Source organism: Ctenopharyngodon idella, chromosome 1 (assembly GCF_019924925.1).
Source record: "Ctenopharyngodon idella isolate HZGC_01 chromosome 1, HZGC01, whole genome shotgun sequence".
Classification (NCBI taxonomy): Eukaryota; Metazoa; Chordata; class Actinopteri; order Cypriniformes; family Xenocyprididae; genus Ctenopharyngodon; species Ctenopharyngodon idella.
The window spans coordinates 32820278-32841745 of NC_067220.1; the positions used below are offsets into that span (position 1 = coordinate 32820278).

Genomic DNA, 21468 nt, shown 5'->3' on the forward strand with positions numbered 1-21468 from the left:
TCTGGGAGCATTAAAGGATCACTCCACTTTTTTTGAAAATAGGCTCATTTTCCATCTTCCCTGGAGTTAAACAGTTGAGTTTTAGTGTTTTCGAATCCATTCAGCCAATCTCCGGGTCTGGCAGTACCACTTTTAGCATAGCTTAGCATAGTTCATTGAATCTGATTAGACCGTTAGCATCTCTCTCAAAAATGGCCAAAGAGTTTAGATATTTTTCCTATTTAAAACTTGACTCTTCTGTAGTTACATCGTGTACTAAGACCGACAGAAAATGAAAAGCTGCGATTTTCTAGGCCGATATGGCTAGGAACTATACTCTCATTCTGGCGTAATAATCAAGGAACTTTGCTGCCATACCATGGGTGCAGCAGGTGCAATGATATTACGCAGAGTCTCTCACAAATGTCTCCATGGTTGCAAGGCACGCTCCCTGTGCAAGCAGAGGGTCACAGGCGCTGCGTAATATCATTGCGCCTGCTGCACCCATGGTATGGCAGCAAAGTTCCTTGATTATTACGCCAGAATGAGAGTATAGTTCCTAGCCATATCGGCCTAGAAAATCGCAGCTTTTCATTTTCTGTCAGTCTTAGTACACGATGTAACTACAGAAGAGTCAAGTTTTAAATAGGAAAAATACCGAAACTCTGGTCATTTTTGAGCGAGATGCTAAGGGTCTAATCAGATTCAATGAACTATGCTAAGCTATGCTAAAAGTGGTACCGCCAGACCCGGAGATCGGCTGAATGGATTCAAAAACGGTAAAACTCAACTGTTTAACTCTAGGGGAGTTGGAAAATGAGCCTATTTTCAAAAAAAGTGGAGTGTTCCTTTAAAGCCCCATGGAGAAATAGTACATCCATCATAAAATTAAGAAGAGACTCTGAAGAGCAGAGAGACAATGGAAGCACACAAAGCTTATAGTTCCCCATAATACCAATAAGGCTCATCTGAAAATTTTAAATAATGCAATAATGAGGTCTGCCAAAATAGCTTATTTTTCAAGTTTAATTGACAACAACAAAGACAACCCTAGATTCTTATTCTCCACAATCGATAGGCTTAACCCCTCAGCTCAAATATCATCAGATCTTCTCACAATTGCAAAGTGCAATAAGTTTTTAATGAGAAAATTACTTCCATAAGACAAAACATTGCCAGCACATGTCCTACTTGTTAGGTCTTCAACTCCTTTTCAGCTGTCAGCCCCAGTACTTACACAGGTCATATCACATATGAATTTTTCTAGCTGCTCTCCCGACCCATTACCCACTAAATTTCTTAAAACAGTTATGAACCGCTTATTACCAGACATCCAGAATAATGTTAATCAGTCCCTAAGGCAAACTCCCTAAGGAGTTTTTACACAAATTGTTAAAACTGCAATTTTTTGGCCACTGCTGAAGAAAAGACATATTGATTCTTCTGTGCTCAGTAACTACAGACTAATCTGGTAAAATAATTGAAAAAGTAGTATCCATACAGCTCAATAACTATCTCAATGCCAATTGAGATACGCATTACGTCATTTCTTGTGGTGTTCCTCAAGGCTCAATTTTAGGTTCTCTATTATTTAACCTATACATGATTTCCAGCTGGTGTAATTAATCAATACAATATTTCCTTGACACATGACTCTATCTTTCACTTGCACCAGATGCCCACAATTTAATTTCTACTCTACTGGACTGCATAGAGAGCATGAAATTGTGTATGTTACAGAACTTTCTACAGCTAAACAAAGATAAGACAGAGGTACTTGTTATCGGTAATGACGCACGGAGAACATCTATTGCTCCACATCTTGACTCTATAACTAAAAGCTAGTAATCAGGTCAAGAACTTAGGAATGATGTTTGACAGTGACCTCAGTTTTAACAAAACATATTAGCATTGTTAATAAAACAGAATATTATCGCCTCAGAAACATCTCCAAAGTATGTGATCTTCTGTCCCCTTTTGACAATGAGAAACTTGTTCATGCATTTGTTACCTCTAGACCTGACTACTGCAATAGCTTTTTTGCTGCAAAGAGCTCTTTTTACTTACAAAGTGTTCAGGATACAGCTGCATGAATGCTAACTCGCTCTAAAATGAGAAATCACATTACTCCAACATCTCAGATCCCTTCACTGGCTGCTTGTATCATTCAAAAATGAATTCAAGATCCTCTTATTAATTTATATGTCTTCATGGTACTGCCCCAATATACCTTTCTAATTTGTTGAATAAATAAAGGCTACTACAGCAAGATTGCTCCAAACATCCAATAGTAACTTGTTGATTGTACAAAAACACAGCTAAAAATTGGTGAGTCAGCATTTTGGTCCCAAACTATAGAACTCTCTTCCTGACAACCTATACGAGCAATCGACTCGCTATGCACTTCTAAAAAGTATCTCAAAACACATTTGTTCACTAGTGCCTTTTCATGATTTATTTTATTTTTTCTCTTCTGTAAAACATTTTGAAAACACTGTTTTTAAAAGGTGCTATATAAATAAAGCTTACTTACAATATCCATCTATTCCTCCCCACACAAATCTCTCATATGACTTCAGGAAACTTGAATATAGCTCACAAATAATATGGGCATACATTTTTAATGATTTTTTTTTTTTTTTAAAAAGGCCTACATTTTTTGGACATTGAAAACCCGGTAACTGTTTGCTTATTATCTTGGATATTCTGAGAAATGGTTTGTACATTTTTAGAATCAATAGGATACATTTAGGGGGAAAAAACACATACACAGGCACCTTTGCTTGTGATTTGTTCTAGTCTTCCAGATGGTTGCTGGCTGTTTTATTAGATCAGATTAAAGGACGATTTTATTTAACTAATGGACGAAGAGCTGAGGGACTAGATGACCCCATTTAGAATGAAACCCCGTGGGGACAGGGCAGTCTGTGTGTTTATGTCCCATCTCTACTCCTCTGCAGCCAACAACCCAAACAAACCTCCATCCTCCACCCCCATTCTTTCTCCCTCACATTTCTCACTGCGAGGTTGTCTCAACCCTGAAGATGAGTAATGGCAGTGTCATAGTGACACCTCTCCATTCATCATAATCATAAGATAGCGTGCGAAAGCAGCACAGCGCAAAAGAGAAAGATACAAAGAGAAGGAGAGTGATTCATTGCGGTAAGATATTAAACAGCACTCTTTAGCATATGTGGCTTTAATTAGGATAGTGAGACACCCGCCCCCTGTCTCTCCCTGTAATTTACATCTTTAGCTACCAATTCTCCTGGATTTTATTCAAACAAGCAACAAGGTATATTTTATGTCTTTCATTTGGTTTATCTTTATTTACTTTCAGACTTTAATCGGGGTAGGCGCCAGTTTAAATTTTTTTGCGAATGAAAACGAGACTGAGGGATAAATGCGTTCAGTGGGTTGCTTCAAGACCATATATTGTGTGTATATTTTACAGCATGTTTTACTTAGTTTTGCCATACAATTTTAATGTTGCCAATAAATAAATACAGTGCAACACTGTAAACCCTAACACTCAAAATAATTGTTTTGAGTAGGGCAAACTCAAACAAATCAGTTCAATCAAATTAACTTAAAATGTTTCATGAACTCAAAAGAAAAAGAAAGATCTAAATACTTTAAGTATATGAATTGTTTCATTAAAAAAAATTTGATTTAACTGATTACTTAATTTTTTTTTTTAGTTTTGCCAACTTATTCAGGTTTACAGTGTGTCTTTTCTTTACATTTTTTTCCATATTTTCTTTTCCTGCAGTTTCTTTGTTCTTAGTTTAAACATATACAGGTAAAACATTTAAACTTTTTTTTTTTTTTGGTATCAAAAAAGTTGCAGAGACTTATTTTAATGAGAACATTTTTAATGATCAATCTCTTTAATGTATTTTTTTCTGAAAAACAAATTCTTTGTAACTCTCTGGCATTACCATTTACATAATTCTGTACATGAAAAAGAAAAAAAGCACTGCTTTAGATACAGAGTAAAATTTGAAAACTAGAAAAAACCTTCAAAATAAAAATTAGAGGAGGTTTACATTACAAATTAGTAGTAAGACATTGTCTGAAGTGCAATGGTATAGCTCAGATGAGTTTAAAAGTGGAAAAAAAAAAGATGAAATAAAAATACTTCTCTATCTTAAACAAACAGCAATATCTTTACAGTTAGTAGAGACGTATCCTCTGATGTATTTAAAATTGTAAAAACATATTTACATATAACTGTATCTGATATATATCTTTTTCCATCACATATATGTCAGCACCAGTACGAAATAAAAAGGAGAAAAAGATAAGCTCAATGACTTCAGAAATAGAAATCAAAAACATGTTAATCTTGGTCCCAGATTGTTGATATTTGGTGAGACGGCAGGAGAACGTGGGCTTTACCCTCTCCGACTGCGATCCTCTTGACACAGCAACAATATAACACTGCGAAACACTGAAGATGTGAATGCGTTCAATCTCCCATTAAGACAGAAATTTCTCAAAAAAGGGCAAGTCAGTCACAATTCAAGTCAGTTACATTCCTCAAAAAGCTGAAACAATCAGACTAAAGCTCGATCACAGAAAGAGACACCTTGACTATAATACCATAAAGTAACACACAACAAGGAGAAAAGACTCTGATATTCTTTGTGTGGCATTTCATGGTAAACAACAGACAATTAAACAAGTCTGGCTGAGTAGTAAAGAAATGGTTAACATTTTGAGACTTCATTTGAAATTAGTTGACAGACAAGGTTAAACTTGTACAAGTAACACAACAAATCATACTTTATGTGAACTAAGTTTTTCAAATAATAAATACAAGTTGGTGGAAATGGACTGTAAATAAATTTAAATTCCCAATACAGAGCAGAGGCTTACATGTACAAATTTAGTCCATTTCTGAAATGGTCACAGTTGAAAGAGAAAGTTGTCTGTACTACAAATGGCTTGTCGGAGTCTTGATGTGCTTGTCTTTCCTGTCAGGCATTGTGTAACGGTTAACAGAGTGTGCAAGAGCTTGAAGTGGTGCAATGATTGAAAATTAAACTTTACAGCAACTAATAAGTATTTGACTTGTAAAATAAAAGGAGAAAAGTGGTATGACCCATCAGCGGAAATACAGTATGTATGGTGTATTTAATTTTTGTTTTCTTTATTAAAATATCTTTAACCAGTGTTCACAAGCAATTATGTTCAGTCAAAGGAAAGAAACAAAAACTAGAATGTTGTGAAGCATTTAAATATTGGTTTTAAATTATAGATTCAAAACACTGAATTTGCCTCAGATAACTTTCACAAATGCCTAGGGTGTTACATTAAAATCCCATAAATATTACTTTATACTTGGTGAACTGTTTCTTGTAATCCAGATGAGTTCATGTATCCTTCCTTTCTAGCTGCCATTGTGACTAAAGAAAACCTCTTTCTCACAGTTTTAGGGAGGGGAGGGAGAAGTTTGTAGCTGCCAAATCTCTTCAAGCAATATTAACAAACACCTAGTTGACAAACACACACACACGGCTTCACTCTTCTACTGACACCGGTCGCCTAGCGACAGCAGAGCATCCATCTTGCATACACTGAGAGCACACAGAGTCTGATGTGTTTTGTTGTGATGCCCATAGTGCAAATAAACGTGCGCGCGCACAAGCACAAAGCAGAGCAAATCAACACACATCAAGAGCAGCGAGAAAGAGAAAGAGAGAGAGAAAGAGAGAGAGAGAGAGAGAGCGAGAGAGAGAAGATATGTAAGAGAAGAAAGAGGAGGAGGTGTGTTGAACTGTTTGGTTTGGGAAAAGGGATCCATTGCTGACAAAGGCCCACCTCAAATTTCCACACACTCTTTAATACATGAACAGGATGTCAGAACAAGGGAGAACTAAATACATAAAACCATCCATAAAATCTTTCCCAATGTCATTTTGCAGGTTTTCAGTGCCTCTTGCCCTTGGTCCAGCACAAAGGACATAAGAGAGAAAAAAAAGAGACATAAATGGATCAAATCCAAAATGGGTACTTCTTTAAAAAAAAAAAAAAAAAAAAAAAAAAAAAAAAAAGAACGCCGGATCCTTACTTGAGAAGCAACCCAAACAGAGAGGAATTGGTTTAAATATTGTGACAGCACACACATGTAATACACAACATGTAATATATTTCTTAGATTTGTCGACCATGTAATAGAAAAAAACCCCAAAACAATAAAACGAATCACATTTTCCATAAAATTGTCCTGTTAAAAAAATCCCTTAGGCTATGGGTTGGGGAAAAACTCTTCAATCCAACCTTCCGTTGAATCCAAATCTGTCCCATCCGACAGGCCGAACGAAACCCCAGCCCCAGCCCCTGATTGGCTGCCGTAACCGTATGCCAGGTCCTGATTGGACGTCCTCTGGTAGCCCTGAGGCTGACCCCCTGGCATGTATGACCCACCCCCTCCCGATGCTCCCGGTATGCCTTGAGCAGGGCCCTGTCCAAAAGCGCCCATGTTGGGCACTCCCTGGTTCATGCCTGGCATTACCATCCCCCGCGGCTGGTTGGTCCTTGGTTGCCCTGCCATGTGCGGCATCATCGGCCCACCCATTGCAGCTGGGTTTATTGAACGTGGGTCTACCATAGTCTGTCCGCCCATCGCTTGTGCGAAATGCTGCTTGGCCATTCTAGGAGGCTGGCCACCTTGCATGGCATACGCAGGGTTACTGTTAAACGCCACCATGTCGTTTGAAGTCCTTCCGCCCATGGCCTGCATATTTTGCTGCTGCTGCGGCCACGTCTGGCCTCCGCCTCCCATCATGCTCTGCAGTCTCTGAACTTGGGCTTTGGCCATCGGCTGCCCACCAGGGGCGACACCGGCTGATTTTATTTGCTGCTGTGGGAGGGCCTGGTTCATTAGCATTCCCTGTCCATACCCGCCTCCCGGGCCTCCACCGACCATTCCTTGCCCGTTGGCGCCCGCTTGTCTCTGTGCCATCGCCATACTGGGCTGGTTGGGATGGTGCTGCTGTTGCTGCTGGAGCATTTGGCCCATGTTTGGGTTCATACCCTGGTACATGCCAGTCTGTGTACCAGCCTGACCTCCGTATGCCATGCTCATGTCACCCTGCGAGGGCATGGGGGCAGAATTCTGGACGGGCGTCATCTGCAGTATCCCCGGGTTCTGTTGCTGCTGCTGCAGAAGTCGAGCGTTCCGCATGCTCTGCAGCGCCTGGTTCCTTGCTGCCATCTCCTGGGACGTGCCTAAAACAATTTAAAATTAAATAATATTAACTGACATCTGTTGTTCTCATTATTTTTCCAGTACATCAAAGCCTTGTTTCAATTAAAGTCAAACAGCATAAATACACACTCACAATAGCATAGCAAATCACTGTCAATTGTATATAATGCCATAAACTGCACACTGAAATCTCCAGATGACTGTACGTGACTCATCCCACAGCTTAGACCTGGGGTCTGTACCATGATGGTAGTTGAACAAACTCAGGGTATTAGGATTAGTTTCAAGTTGACAAAACCAAACCACTCCAATCTGGCTTTGTTGGTACCAACTTTCTCTGTCAACTCAGGCTTTGAACCTGAGTTTGTGGAGCGTGTTCACATGAATGTGTGACATCAGTGGCAAACAGCCAATCACATGCCTTGCAACAGAGAGAAAATGTGATTCGCTTATCACGAGCGAGTCAGCGCGATTTTAAACTCTTTTGCTGAAGGTTAAGAGATTGAAGGAAATGAAGAATTTAAACGCATTTACACTAAAAGAAAATACTTGTCCATGAAAGAGGACAAATAAAAGAAACTATCGTGAAGTTAGTTTATATAGTTGATAATATTTAGCGATAGAGACTCAAACATGTAAGGTCACAGTCATTTTTAAAGAGTTACCTACTGATTCTACAGCTTATTACAAATGATCTATATATATATTAATATTCATTTAAACTAAATGCTTAATAATAACTGTTAAACTAAAATTGCTTGTGTGTAATGGATGAATAATAATATAGATCACATAATAATTATAAAATCATAAAATAATTCTTATCATTAAAGCCAGACCATTTCATTGTTAAATATTTGTTTTTACTATATAGTGACCTTTAATTTGGATGAAGAGAACCTAGGGGAGTGCCTTTATTGCGTTGGATGTGTCAGTGTCACTTTGCTTATATCTGATTGGTCCAATTTCGGTTTGAGCCTGCCCCGGAGCAGGTTAGCTGTGGAGCACAAGTTACTATGGTGATGAACACCGCTAAAAGCCAAGTCACTTTGATGGTACCTAAAACCCAGGATTGGCCAAACTAATCCAAAACTTGTTAGCTAGCCAGCTAATCCAGCTTCATGGTACAGGCCCCAGTGGTGCCCAATCCTGTTCCGGAGATCTACTTCCTGCAAAGTTCAGCTCCAACACAAATCAAACACAACTGAACCAGCTAAATAAGATATTCAGGAGCACTTGATAATTACAGACAGGTGTGTTGGATCAGGGTTGGAACTATACAAGTAGGTAGATCTCCAGGAACAGGATTGGGCACCCCTACCTTAGACCTTGAATAAACCCATATGAACTTCATGCTAAAATTAAGTTGACAGGCATCAGAACAAATGGGTGTGTGTGTGTGTGTGTGTGTGTGTGTTTATGTATGTATGCGTGTAATATTGTGTATATATATATATATATATATATATATATATATATATATATATATATATATATATATATAGAGTTGTCAGATTTTAATGCTAATATGAAATATGTTATTAAAAGGTAATCTTTGCAAACTGTTTCAGAGATTTTGGTCTCCATTCTAGTAGACAGAAGTTGTACTTATTATCTACACTGAAAGTAGCTGCCTGGGAGTGTTACCAAAATGACCACCGAGTGAACTGACTTGCCTTAAAGTCAAATGTTTACATTAATATTAATGTTTACATTACATCAATGTTAACATTAATGAACCAATTAATGACCATTAATGAATGTAAGTGGCTAGGCAGTATGAGGTGCCAACGAGAAAAAAAAATCTTTTCAGTTTTAAATAGAGGAAGTTCAGATTTTTCACATTACTATCCACTTCAGGTCCTTACAGTGCTTGTATAACACTATAAGCCCTTTAGCCACATGAAGTAATATGGTCATTACAACTAGTGGCAAAGCGTTTAGATTGTGGGTATGGATATTATCCTCCTTTCATTGTATATGTATGTGTCTTGCCTTGAAACTGCTGGAGTGGGTATGGATTCCTCTGCGCCTGACTCATCTGTCTGGGGAGATGCTGCTGCTGTTGTAACTGGAAAAAGAGGGAAAGCGAAGCAGAAAACTAGATGATTATCAAAATTCCTTATCAATAGTCACAAACAACTGAACAGAAAACAGAAAAGCACTGTATGTCTATGGTGTCAATGGCACTCACCTGTTCTGCCAGCATGTGCTGCTGCTGCTGCTGTCTCTGTTCTCTCATAAGCTGTGCTTTCTGCTGCTCCATCATATGGATCTGGACCCTCTTTTCCTGCTCCATAGCCATCATCTTCTGCATCATGGCCGCCTGCTGTGGATTGGGCAGATAACTGGCAGGCCCCGCCCCATTAGGCCCTGTTGAGGCCACACCCCCCGGTCCTCCATGAGGTGGCTGGACTCCACCAGCCTGCCGTGGCAATCCAACCACACTTTCCTACAAACGCAAGAAAGGAGAGATGATCAGACATAACAGAATAACAGATGATTTACTGATTCACTTCATTAAAGGGTTAGTTCACCCAAAAATGAAAATTCTGTCATTAATTACTCACACTCATGTCGTTCCACACCCGTAAGACCTTCATTCATCTTCGGAACACAAATTAAGATATTTTTGATGAAATCCGATGGCTTAGTGAAGCCTCCATTGCCAGCAAGATAATTAACACTTTCAGATGCCCAGAAAGCTACTAAAGACATATTTAAAATAGTTCATGTGACTACAGTGGTTCAACCTTAATTTTATGAAGCGTCGAGAATACTTTTTGTGTGCCGACTTTATTCAACAATATCTAGTGATGGGCGATTTCAAAACACTACTTCATGAAGCTTCGAAGTTTCATGAATCTTTTGTTTCGAATCAGTGGTTCAGAGTGTGTATCAAACTGCCAAAGTCACGCCCCCCCAGTGGTGAACCATTGAAATTTTGAAACACTTATGATGTAACGAAGCCTCGTTTACTGAAATCAGTTTGATACGCACTCCGAACCACTGATTCGAAACAAAAGATTCATAAAGATACGATATATAACATTAAGGTTGAACCACTGTAGTCACATGAACTGTTTTAAATGTGTCTTTAGTACGTTTCTGGGCATTTGAAAGTGTTAATTATCTTGCTGGCAATGGAGGCCTCACTGAGCCATCGGATTTCATCAAAAATATCTTAATTTGTGTTCCGAAGATGAACGAAGGTCTTATGGGTGTAGAACGACATGAGGGTGAGTAATTAATGACAGAATTTTCATTTTTTGGGTGAACTGACCCTTTAAATCAGTCATTGAATTACTTGCTAACTGGCTTCATTGGTACTAAATTAATAAATAGCCTATATAATATATTGCATACACTACTGTTCAAAAGTTTGCAGTCCGTATGATTTAAGAAACTAATACTTATTTAGGAAGGATGCATTAAGCTGATCAAAAGTGACAGTAAAGCCATTTATGATGTTACAAAACATTTCCATTTCAAATAAATGCTGCTCTTTTTAAAATTTTATTTTCATCAAAAAATCCTGAAAAAAAAAAAAAAAAAAAGAAAGAAAATTATCACGGTTTCAGCACCAAATCAGCAAATCAGACTTTTGAAGAAAGTAATGGGTGCTGAATATTCAGCTTTGCCAACACAGAAATAAGAGATTAGATTTTAAAATATTTTAAATAGAAAAATTACTGTTTTACTGTATTTTATATGAAAAAAAAAAAAAAAAAATGCAGCCTAGGTGAACGTATAATACTTTCGAAAACATTTTAAAAATCTCACCACCCACAAACTTTTGAATACACATTTATTCCAATGTAAATTCAATTTAATGAAATACAGCAGTAAAAAACATTGCTAACATCAATAAAGTAAATGCACGTGTCCTTTCCATACTCAAGACTTTTAAAAATATTTTTCGTCCACCAATAACATTCATATCACCTTTTCCAATGTCATAAATTAAACTTGGTAAACTTTCATCAAAATTGGTTTCCTAATGAAAAGAAAAATAAAACCTTAGAACAAATTTCTCAAACAAGGTACACCAAAGATAACAGGAGCTGTGGAGACCTCTTTTGTGTGTGGGGTCAGGAAAAGATACCCCTCTGAGTAGTGGTTGAGGTAATATAAAATTACCTTTAATGCACTGGAAATAGACTGTGGTCTGAGACAATATAAATCAAGATCTACAACAAAGAGTCATGAGACCCAGACTCTAGATGTTTATGGTCTTATAAGATGTGAAGACCAGGACAAACAGACTATTGTTTTCTCTTATAGGAACAGTCAAAGATAGGACAAAGTAATGTTATGCAGAAAGGGCGAGGTGGAGCAAACTGTTGCAAACTGGATTTAAACTCACATCGCCCACACAAGCACCACATAGCTCAATGTGCCAGAGCACATTCACTGACCGCAAGCCCATGACTCCAATCTAGTGCGAACATTATATTTGAACCATCCCTCCACGAGGCTCTTAGAACAGCATAAATAATGAGGCACAAACATGCACACGCCACAGGAGACTGTTCAGATAAATCTAGACCAGACCGGTCAATGAGCACAAATCTGTGTGTAGACAGCTGGATCTCTTCTGTTAACCAGTCGTGCTGTCCAAACGAGCGCTGATCGGCACGTACGTATCCGTGTTGAGGCCGGAAAGGCCAGATGGGGGCAGTGTTGATCTTTTTTTCCCCCCTCTCCTACCATCTCTCTCTCACTCCCTCTTTTGAGTCGTCATCTATCTCTATTTCTTCCACCTCTGTGCCCATGTCTCCATTCCGTTCTCCGTCTTTCCCTCCTTCCTCCACATTTCCCTTTACCTCCTCTCTTTTTCTTCTTTCACCCTCACCGCCTTACATACTCTTTTTCATTATGATCCCCTCATCCCCCCTCTCCCTTCAGCTCTCTCTGCAGATGGCTTAATCATGAGTGGTGTAAAAGATGTGTCTCCTTCTTCCTGTCGGATAATGTGTGTGAGCCAAAGACTCCTCAGCAGAGCATGGAAAGAGAGAGAGAGATGAGGGGTGAGAGAAAAAGACTCAAATAACAGAAAAAAAAAAAAACATTAAAAGAGAGGGAGGGAGAGAAAAAAGACAGAGAGATAGAGAGAAAGCAGGTAGCCAGGCAACAGTGGCTGTAATGTTGAGCAGATGGTGCTCATAGGAGCCATGATGGACGACAGCGGGCAGCAGCCGAGAGAGAGAGAGAGAGAGGGAGAGCAGCGTAAATTAAGTCTCTCTCTTTTTATCCTCTCTTCCTCTTCTTTCTGTCTCTATCACCGATTCCATCTCCATCTTTTTTCTTTCGTTCACACATGTGTGAACCACTCTTGATACGACTGGTCTTGCTTGGTTACATATCTCTTTAACTAAACTGACAATCATCAAGATTACTGAAAGAGACTGTACAGGAGGAGGATCAATGCAAATACAGCAAGTGTTTTGAAGAAGAAGAAAAAAAAAAAGTAATTGGGGGAGTCCGTTTTCAAACAGGTTTCCAGAAAACTCCCACTGCCCTTGTTTAGGCAAGCAGGTAGCCCCGCCCTCAAACTCATGCCATTGGTCGAACAAGAAACTGACAATGTTTTGAAAGCAACACAGAACTTACACTCTTCAAAAAAGTCAAACTACAAATGGTTTGCTTATAATGTTTTGGTCGTGTGGATGTTCAATAGATGGACAAATGTTGAGAGAATATCAAAAATATCTTCCATTTGTGTTTTGAAGATGAATGAATGTCTTATGGGTTTAGAATGATGAGAGGGTGAGTAACTGTATTTTAAACTAAAGTGTGTAATTTCTGTACTTCTAGCATCACCAAACAGAACTGCTACAATATTGACTTCAAACAGGTTTCCTAAACCGTCCCCCATCTGCCATTGGTTAAGGCAAACAGATAGTCCCGCCCCAAACACACATCAATGGTCGCAAACATTGCTGTTGTCAGGCTGGTCAGGACTCAAACAGACAGACCAATGTTTTGATAGTGCCACAGAGTCTATATTTATACTTTTTGGGGAAATCAACCTCCAAATGACTGACTTACAATTGTCTAAGAACATTAATCTGGGACAGAAGAAGGTATTTTAAAATCCAAATGACACACTCTGAGCATTAAAAGGGTTAGTTCACCCCAAAATAAAAATTCTGTCATTAATTACTCACATTCATGTCGTTCCACATCCATAAGACCATCGTTCATCTTTGGAACACAAATTCAGCTATTTTTGATGAAATCCGAGAGGTATATAACTTGTTCATAGACAGCAAGGTACTAAAGACATCCTTAAAACAGTCGACGTGACTACAGTGGTTCAACCTTAATTTTATGAAGCGACGAGAATACTTTTTGTGCGCAAAAACAAAACAAAAATAACAACTTTATTCAACAATCTCTTCCCTGTCATTGTCCTTACGAAGTTGACGCAGTAAGCACAGTGAAGGCTTCAGTGTTTATGTCCGAATGCCGGCTCAGTATTGGCCAAAGCGGTTCACGTGAGCAGCACGACATGCGTGAGTCGGTGTTCAGACGTAGAACCTGGAAGCACTGGACGCAAACAACTTATGAGACAGACAAAGAAGAGAAGATATTGTTGAATTAAGTTGTTATTTTTGTTTTGTTTTTGCGCACAAAGTTTTCGCTTCATAAAATGAAGGTTGAACCAATGTAGTCACGTCGACGGTTTTAACAATGTCTTTAGTAGCTTTCTGGACCCTGAAAGTGTTGATAGCATTGCTGTCTATGGACGAGTCATATACCTCTCGGATTTCATCAAAAATATCTTAATTTGTGTTCTGAAGATGAACGATGGTCTTAGGGGTGTGGAACAACATGAGGGTGAGTAAATGATGACATAATTTTCATTTTGGGGTGAACTAACCCTTAAAGTGTGTGAGCTTACCAAAGGCACCAAACAAACATAAACAGGCAAAACTATTCGATGATTGTGAACACTAAAATTTCAGCTCATCTTCAGTTGTTAAAGGTGTTGGACGTGCAAAGAAGCTCACTGCAGTTTGCACAGAGCAATACATAGTGCAATACAGATAGCCAGAGTGATTGCTTTCATTGATCTCATGCATACACACACAAACACACATTGATTACCAGTAGTGAGCCTTGGCCCAGATCAGACACTAATCTGAGGGGCTTGCTCACAACATCCCCTCTAATAATACACCACGCGCCAACACATGGTCCTCATGAGGGCGTTTGTGTGTGGGGGTGGTAGTAGTAGTAACTGGCCAATTCAAACAAATTCAAGCTATGACATCTTAAACGTGTTAAAGAATTTTGGCAATGCCAAAGATGAGGCATGAATTTAGCTTCGGCTGATCATTTGCAAGTTCAGTCTCAATATGGCATAAAAGACTCGAGAGAGAAAGTTTGATCTGCTTTCTACTGGTTGACTGATTTTTTTAAATGGCTAATATCTAGAGACATCCAGAGATATATATCTAATATATTTATTTATACATACACTGCGTATAACTTCAGCTCTCATTTACATTTATGCATGACATTTCTATGCTAAGCTGCTTCCACTGCATTGAAGTAATACATAAGTATTGTAATTACAAGTAATTGGAGTCAAACCTGTGACTATTGCATTGGAAGAGCAATGCTCTACTGCTACTCTCATCATTTTATTTTTAAGGATGTTTTTTAATGTCTCAGATCATGACGGTGAGCATAAATGTAACTACTCCTTTAAAAGTAGGCTTGATTAAACAGACCGATGAATCTGAAATAACGCTATGACAAAGGTGTTGAGGGGGCATAGTCTATCGAATTCACCAGGTGCTGCTGCCTCCTTTATCAGATTATTTGCTTGAATATCAATCATGTCAAACCTACTGAGAGCAAACAAACGAGAGACTGGCAGGCAGAGGATCACTGACAGAAGGCCAAACCCAAGAAATCTACATCACAAATTTACCACAAACAAAAGCATATTACATAATATTCCTTACATCCATTGGTGCATTGACAAAGAACAAAGAAATGCCAAAGAAGTTGTTCTTTTGTTCTCAAAATCTAGATAACACACCTGTTACAAGATAGGATTGGCCATGCTGTATCCCACCCCCTCATTTCCCACTCTTCCATCCCTTTTTCCACAAACTCCACCTCTCTCTACCTCCAACCTTTTGCCCTCCCTTCCCTCCCCATGTTGCGTTATCTTTCCCAGCTTCTATATTCCCTTTCTCCCTCCATCTATTCCACTGCACAGAAGCCATTAGCGGTGGCCGTAAAGCCATATTTCTGTCTACAGCTCAATTACACGCACACACACTCACGCGTGCACAGGTTCAGTGCCAGTTCATTGAGCTTTATGGATAGAAATCCATCCGCAGCTATGCACACGGATTTCTCCATATGAATCCCTAATAAACAATTGCAGTAAACGGATTGAAACGTCAAATGATGATGTTAACCCTCAGATTTCAGTTTATGTCCATTTCATCAGCCAGGCTGGGTGACCATGTCTACTAAATCAGATCAGTCACTTAAAATAGCGTGAAACTAAATTAAATGATCGCTCTTTGAATGAGACGGGCGTAAAAATGCAACAGATACAGCATCTGAATAAGGCTACTTGTTTTCATTGTTTGGACAAGTCTGCGACGTGAAATTGTGCATTGTTCATTGGCTGCGCCTCAAAGTTTCAGAAATAAATACTGAGCACCCACGGCTCAATTAAACACAGACGGACTCTCTCTGTGTGGATCTGCAGGTAGAGGTAAGAGGAGAAAATGATGAAATCTGATGTAAGGACGAGAAAGGAAAGATAACAGAAGCACAGTGAAATAAACGTCTCCCTCATGCTTCCTTGCTCAGTTACGCTCGCTCTTTCTGTCTAGCACTTTCCCTTTATTTGGAGCATTAAGCTCTGAGATTTTGTTCTGCTTTTATAAAAGAAAAGTCATAGAAACCATAAACAGGCCCACATGAAATCTGCAGAAAGCTCTACAGACTGCACCTTGCATGATCATTTATTAAATATTATAAAATGGTTAGTTCCTGTCCTTGATTCTGATTGGTCAATAGCTGTGTTTTATTCACGATAAAACACGGCTATGACTGCTCCACCCAATGGTTCTGTGTATCACTAGTACACAACACCCTTAACAACCACTCTTAGCAATGTAAACTGTATGTTCTCAATTGATATTGTTCATTGAAGCTTACTGTATTATGTAGAAGAGTACTGTGAGAAAGAGATCGAGTGAGCGAGTTTATTACCTGCATTCAGATTTAGCATTTTCCTTCAGGTCAGTCCTATGTTCATAATAAAAAAATCTGTTTAAATGTCCGATGTATTATCTTGTCCTTTTAACACTTAAGGGGTTTTCCCATGACTGACAGCGCTAGTCAAAGCATTTGTCAGTTGCGTCTTGTTCCGTGTTCACAACAATTCAGTCTTATCAATATAAAAGTCTTCACTACTGACTGACACACTCATAAAGACAGACTTTGCCACCATTTAATGGCGTAATAAATGTTACTTCTGTTGCTTTTCACGGTCAGGGACTATTTTTTCCGGCGGAAGGAAGGCTTTTAGTAAGAGTTTACTTCATGAAAGCTGCATTGATACATATTTCTAGCTTTAATATTTGTATTGTGTGGTAACCGTTTTATAAAAGCAATAAGGTACTCGAGGCTAGTGCTGTATCGTGAATAAGTCATGGCTGTAGGGGTTGCAGGCACTCCGCTTCGCGTTGTTCCTAACAACACCCTTCAGCCGTGACTTATTCACAATACAGCACAGCCTCAAGTACCTTATTGCTTACTTTTATTTCGGCTAATTTGATAAATGTTTTCAGATACAAACAACAGTGCAACATGTCTACAGAATTCCAGTTTTTTCCCCAAAAATACCCAATATAGAAAATGCTGGAAAAGGTCTGCAGATTTGCACAAGTGTGTATAACCTGCTTGTGTCATACGATATGCAGATTCACCCTTAAAACACAACAGAACTCAGAGTTGAATGTCACAACAGGTGCTTGCGCGTGTCTGTTTCAAAATCTTCTCTCTTTCTTTCTCCTCTTATCTCTCCTTTGTTTCTCGCAGCTGTGCCTTGTTGAAAGCGATCATGACTAATTATTCAAGGCTCAACAGAAGCAGAAATTATGATGAACTTTATTTTCCGAGTGAGAGAATGAGAGAGCGAGAGAAAGAGAGAGAGGGGAGCGGAGGGAAATGTTTTAAGCTGTTGAAACGGTGTTTGATTGGTGAAGGGTTTTTGAGTGTGTCTGTGACCGATTAATTGTCATCTTTTACTGTCTCACTTTCCTGGGATGAGTGAACCAATCATGGCTCTTCTCTCAAGAGGGGAGATAAAACGTCCAATCACAGCCTCAGATCTCCTTTCTTTACTGTCCAACATTCCCACACAGGGAGGCGAGCTCAAGCTCTGATAAATCGAGTGTGTGGAATGAGGGAAGCAGTCAGTGCTACATATGAGCTCTGTTCCAAAACCTAGTTAGCTGCTTACATAGACAGTATTTTAAGGCATCATACATTAAGCCTGTACCAAAAATGACTAAATAAATCAATAAAAATGTTATACTGCCTATTAAAGGGATAATTCACAATCATTTACAATCATTTATTTGTGAAACGTGTTTTTGTACATACAACAGCAACCAAAATGGTTTGGTAACCAACTTCAAAATATCTTCTTTTGTGTTCTGCAGAAGAAAGAAATCCATACAGGTTTGGAATGTCACGAGGGTGAGTAAATAACAGAATTTTCATTTTTGGGTGTGCTATCCCTTTAAGATACCTTGTTTTGGCCAAAATCCAAGGCAGCATTGATCCATTGCAGAAAAAAAAAAAAAAAATCAATCCCAGAATGCATTGCAACGTTCATTAAAAGCAAGAGAAATTAATTATATGTATTGATGATTGAAAATGGACTATTTTACCGCACATTTGTTTGTGCTTTGCATTTTATATGCTTATCAGAGTGTCTGTTAGCTTAGGAACAATTCCACTGGAATCAATTGTGAGTTGGGTCTCCATGCACTTCAAGTGCTATATGTATGGCGTAAAGAAGTGCTGCCTATAGAGTGTTCCAAATCACTCACATGTGATGTTTGGTGGAGGTACAGATGCCTTAAAAGGCAGCTGACTAGGTAGGCTCACTAGGTTTTGGAAAGGAGCCATATTGTTTATAATTAAATTTTGGAATATGACAGCATTGTGTGTTTGTGATGCGTGCAAGCATGTGCTAGTGCAGCTTTAGTGTTCGGTTTCACAACCACCCTCTCCCAGGCACTTTTTCTCCTGAGCAGCAATTACCAGGGCCTTGATTTATGTGTCCAGTCAAAGAAGCCTCCTCCCCCTCTCTTTTCCTCGCTCTCTCGCAGGCCTTTTATCAGCAAGTCACTCTCTAACAGCACCGCAGCCACCCCTGAGACAGACCTCATCAGATAACACACACTCGCGTACGCAATGAAATCTTTAAGAAAAAGCCTCATCCTCTCGGGACAGAGAGCAATCATTTAAGTATCTGAGAGCGTAGTATCCACGCACACACGTATACGTATGCGTCTTGTTGTATGTTAATGCAGAGGGCATCACACACATGCTCTCTCTCTCTCTCTGTCTTGCATGTTCTGTCTATAGTGAGAGATGGGTGGGGGAGGGGCTGAAGAATGCACGGCCTCGGGGGACTTCCGATCCTAGAGAGAGGGAGGGAGAGAGATAGAGCGGTGGAGAGGGGAAAGGGAGGGAGAGAAAAAGGGAGGTAAACAATCCGGCACACTTACAGAGCGCAGAGGGGAAATAGAGAGGATGGGTAAACGTGTTTAAGAACACACACACACACACACACACACACACACACACACACAACGCCGCCTCAAAAGAGCTGTTCGTGGGCGAGACTCTGACACACACTCGTTTGACAAAGAGAGGGGAAGGCAGAGAGGAAGAGACTAGGTGTCTTTTTTTTTTTTTTTTTTTTTTTTTTTTACAGCGTGACAGTGTTGACTGTTGACGGCTGGGAGTGTCATTGTGGGCAACGAGAGGGAATTACCAGACATGAAGCAAACTAATTACTGGCTGATTCACTAATTACCTCCAGAGAACGAGACGGAGAGAGAGCTGCTAAGTGAGCATCTCCCCTCCTGTCATGAAATAATGGGAGAGAAAAAGAACAGCAGCCTGACACAATGTGCTTCGTGACATCATAATGAGAAATGAACAAAGGCCCATTTGTCGTGTTTTTCTTAAACGAATGTTCCTGTATAAACCTGTTGGTTTCAAACTACAACTAGCGTAAACACACACATTAACTTCTTACGCACATTTCACAATGTACTTCGTGATATCATAATGAGAAATGAACAAAGGCCCATTTGTTGCATTTTTCTTAAACGAATGTTGCCATAAAAACCTGTTGCTTTCAAAATAGAACTCATAAAAACAGCTTCTTACGCACATTTTACAATGTTTGTTCGCAATGTGCTTTGTGACATCATAGGCCCTGTTTACACCTGGTATTAAGATGCATTTTGGTCGATCGGATCACAAGTGGACGAGGGAGACACATACTCGTTTCCCCCTGGTATTTTAATCAGTCTCTTTTGTCCACTTTCAACTACTTCTGTCATGATTTCTTCGAGGGGAGGGTCTATGGGTGGGTAAATGTAAAGGTTTTTTTTAGATCTTTCGATCTAATGAACAAAATAAGCTTGTGCGTTTAGAGATAACGGAAAAACATACAGAACAGCAGCTTTTGTTTCTGCCCTGACAGCCGCAAGACTGGCCGTGCGCGGAGAGTATGTGTTAGAAATCAGGAATGGTGAGAGAACATTGTGCTTGGTACATTTTCAATCACATGAACACATTCAACCTACACTACGAAAACAATATGGTCGAATGCGTATTCGACTACCTCTGGAAGAGGTTGAAAGTGGACAAGCTCAAAACGTTTTACACCCTGTTTACACCTGTATTTAGCGTCATCCACTTGCGATCCAACCGACCAAATGAGACATAAACAAAGGCCCATTTGTTGCGTTTTTCCTAAACAAATGTTGCCGCATAAACCCGAACTGTATGAACTGGTGTAAACACACAAAAAAAAAAAAAAAAAAAACGTCTTATAGATTTTACAATGTCTGGACTGCTTATACACTTACTGTTGATGTTAGTTGGTCATAAATATGGTCACTTGCCAACCTACATGGAATCTGTGCACGTAGTATTCTGAAGAATCTGAATGCCCATCATTGATAACGTGGCTTTTTGATACATTTAATGATAGTGTTTTGCTCTTAACTCCAAATTTGACCATGTTTACAATCTACTCCAAATAATTCTGCCAATTGTTTTCAGATTTTTCCCAAAATCAGTGCAGAAAATGTGAAAAAAAGTACATCTGGGTCTAGGTTACTAGCAGCCACCAGGTTGTGTTGTCAGTAAATTGTTACTATGCAAATAACTGGTTCCGCTGAAAAGGATTATTAAGGGTCCTTACAGCACGTTTGCTGTCCCGACAACCACCACGCCCAAAGGTGATATTGTGGCTCCTGAGAGGGTCATGTCTATATTGATTTCCTCTCTAACTGCTAAGGAGGGAGAAACACCACGTGCGAGAGAGAGAGAGAGAGACAGAAAGAAAGATACAAGAATATGACAGTGGCAGAGATGTCGGAGGGGAGTGGTAATTACTTAGATAAAGAGACAGAGTGAGGGAGTGAACGAGAGAGCGACGCTGTGACAGAGAGTGAGAAAAGAGATCGAGGGAAGGAGGGAATGCTGACACTAGCGGAGAGACAAAGATCTAGATAGAGGAGAGAAAGAGAGGCTCATTTGCAGTCTGTCTTTGTGGAGAGGGTCATGAGCTTTTGCACACGCTCAGAGCGTGCCTGTCTACATTTGCTAGCAGAGCGCGTAGCGACGGGGGCTAACGCTAGATCTCACACACGCTCCGCAACGGAGGGATGAAAGACACAGGTTAAGACCCTTAAATATCACTGGGATTTAGGTCTGAGGGAGAAACAGAGAGAGAGATGGTACAAAGAAAGGTAGTGTGAGTTTAGTAGCAAAAACAAATGTTATTTTCATGGCATAGTGCACTATTTTACACAGTCAATATAACAAACATACAGTCAGGGTCTCAGAATTAACTTTCTGCCACACTGTCCATAACTATTGCACTGATACTCAATATATTTCTTGTTTTTTTAAATACATTTTGCTGTTTTTTTCTTTACATATTTGTGACAAAGTACAAGTCAAGGTCACTC

General features: G+C 39.4%; 1 protein-coding gene across 2 annotated transcripts in view; it reads right to left on the minus strand.

Moving 5' to 3' along the window:
* Positions 1-5806: 5806 nt before the first annotated feature.
* maml3 (mastermind-like transcriptional coactivator 3) overlaps positions 5807-21468 on the minus strand; it is a 118162-nt gene continuing 102500 nt past the window's right edge. For both annotated transcript variants that reach the window (XM_051901174.1, XM_051901186.1), the window contains exons 3-5: positions 9390-9647; positions 9191-9266; positions 5807-7215 (exon numbers count right to left, since the gene is read on the minus strand). In XM_051901174.1, the coding sequence (XP_051757134.1) occupies positions 6233-7215; positions 9191-9266; positions 9390-9647 (1317 nt within the window). In that variant the 3' untranslated portion in view covers positions 5807-6232. The remainder of the gene's footprint in view (positions 7216-9190; positions 9267-9389; positions 9648-21468) is intronic.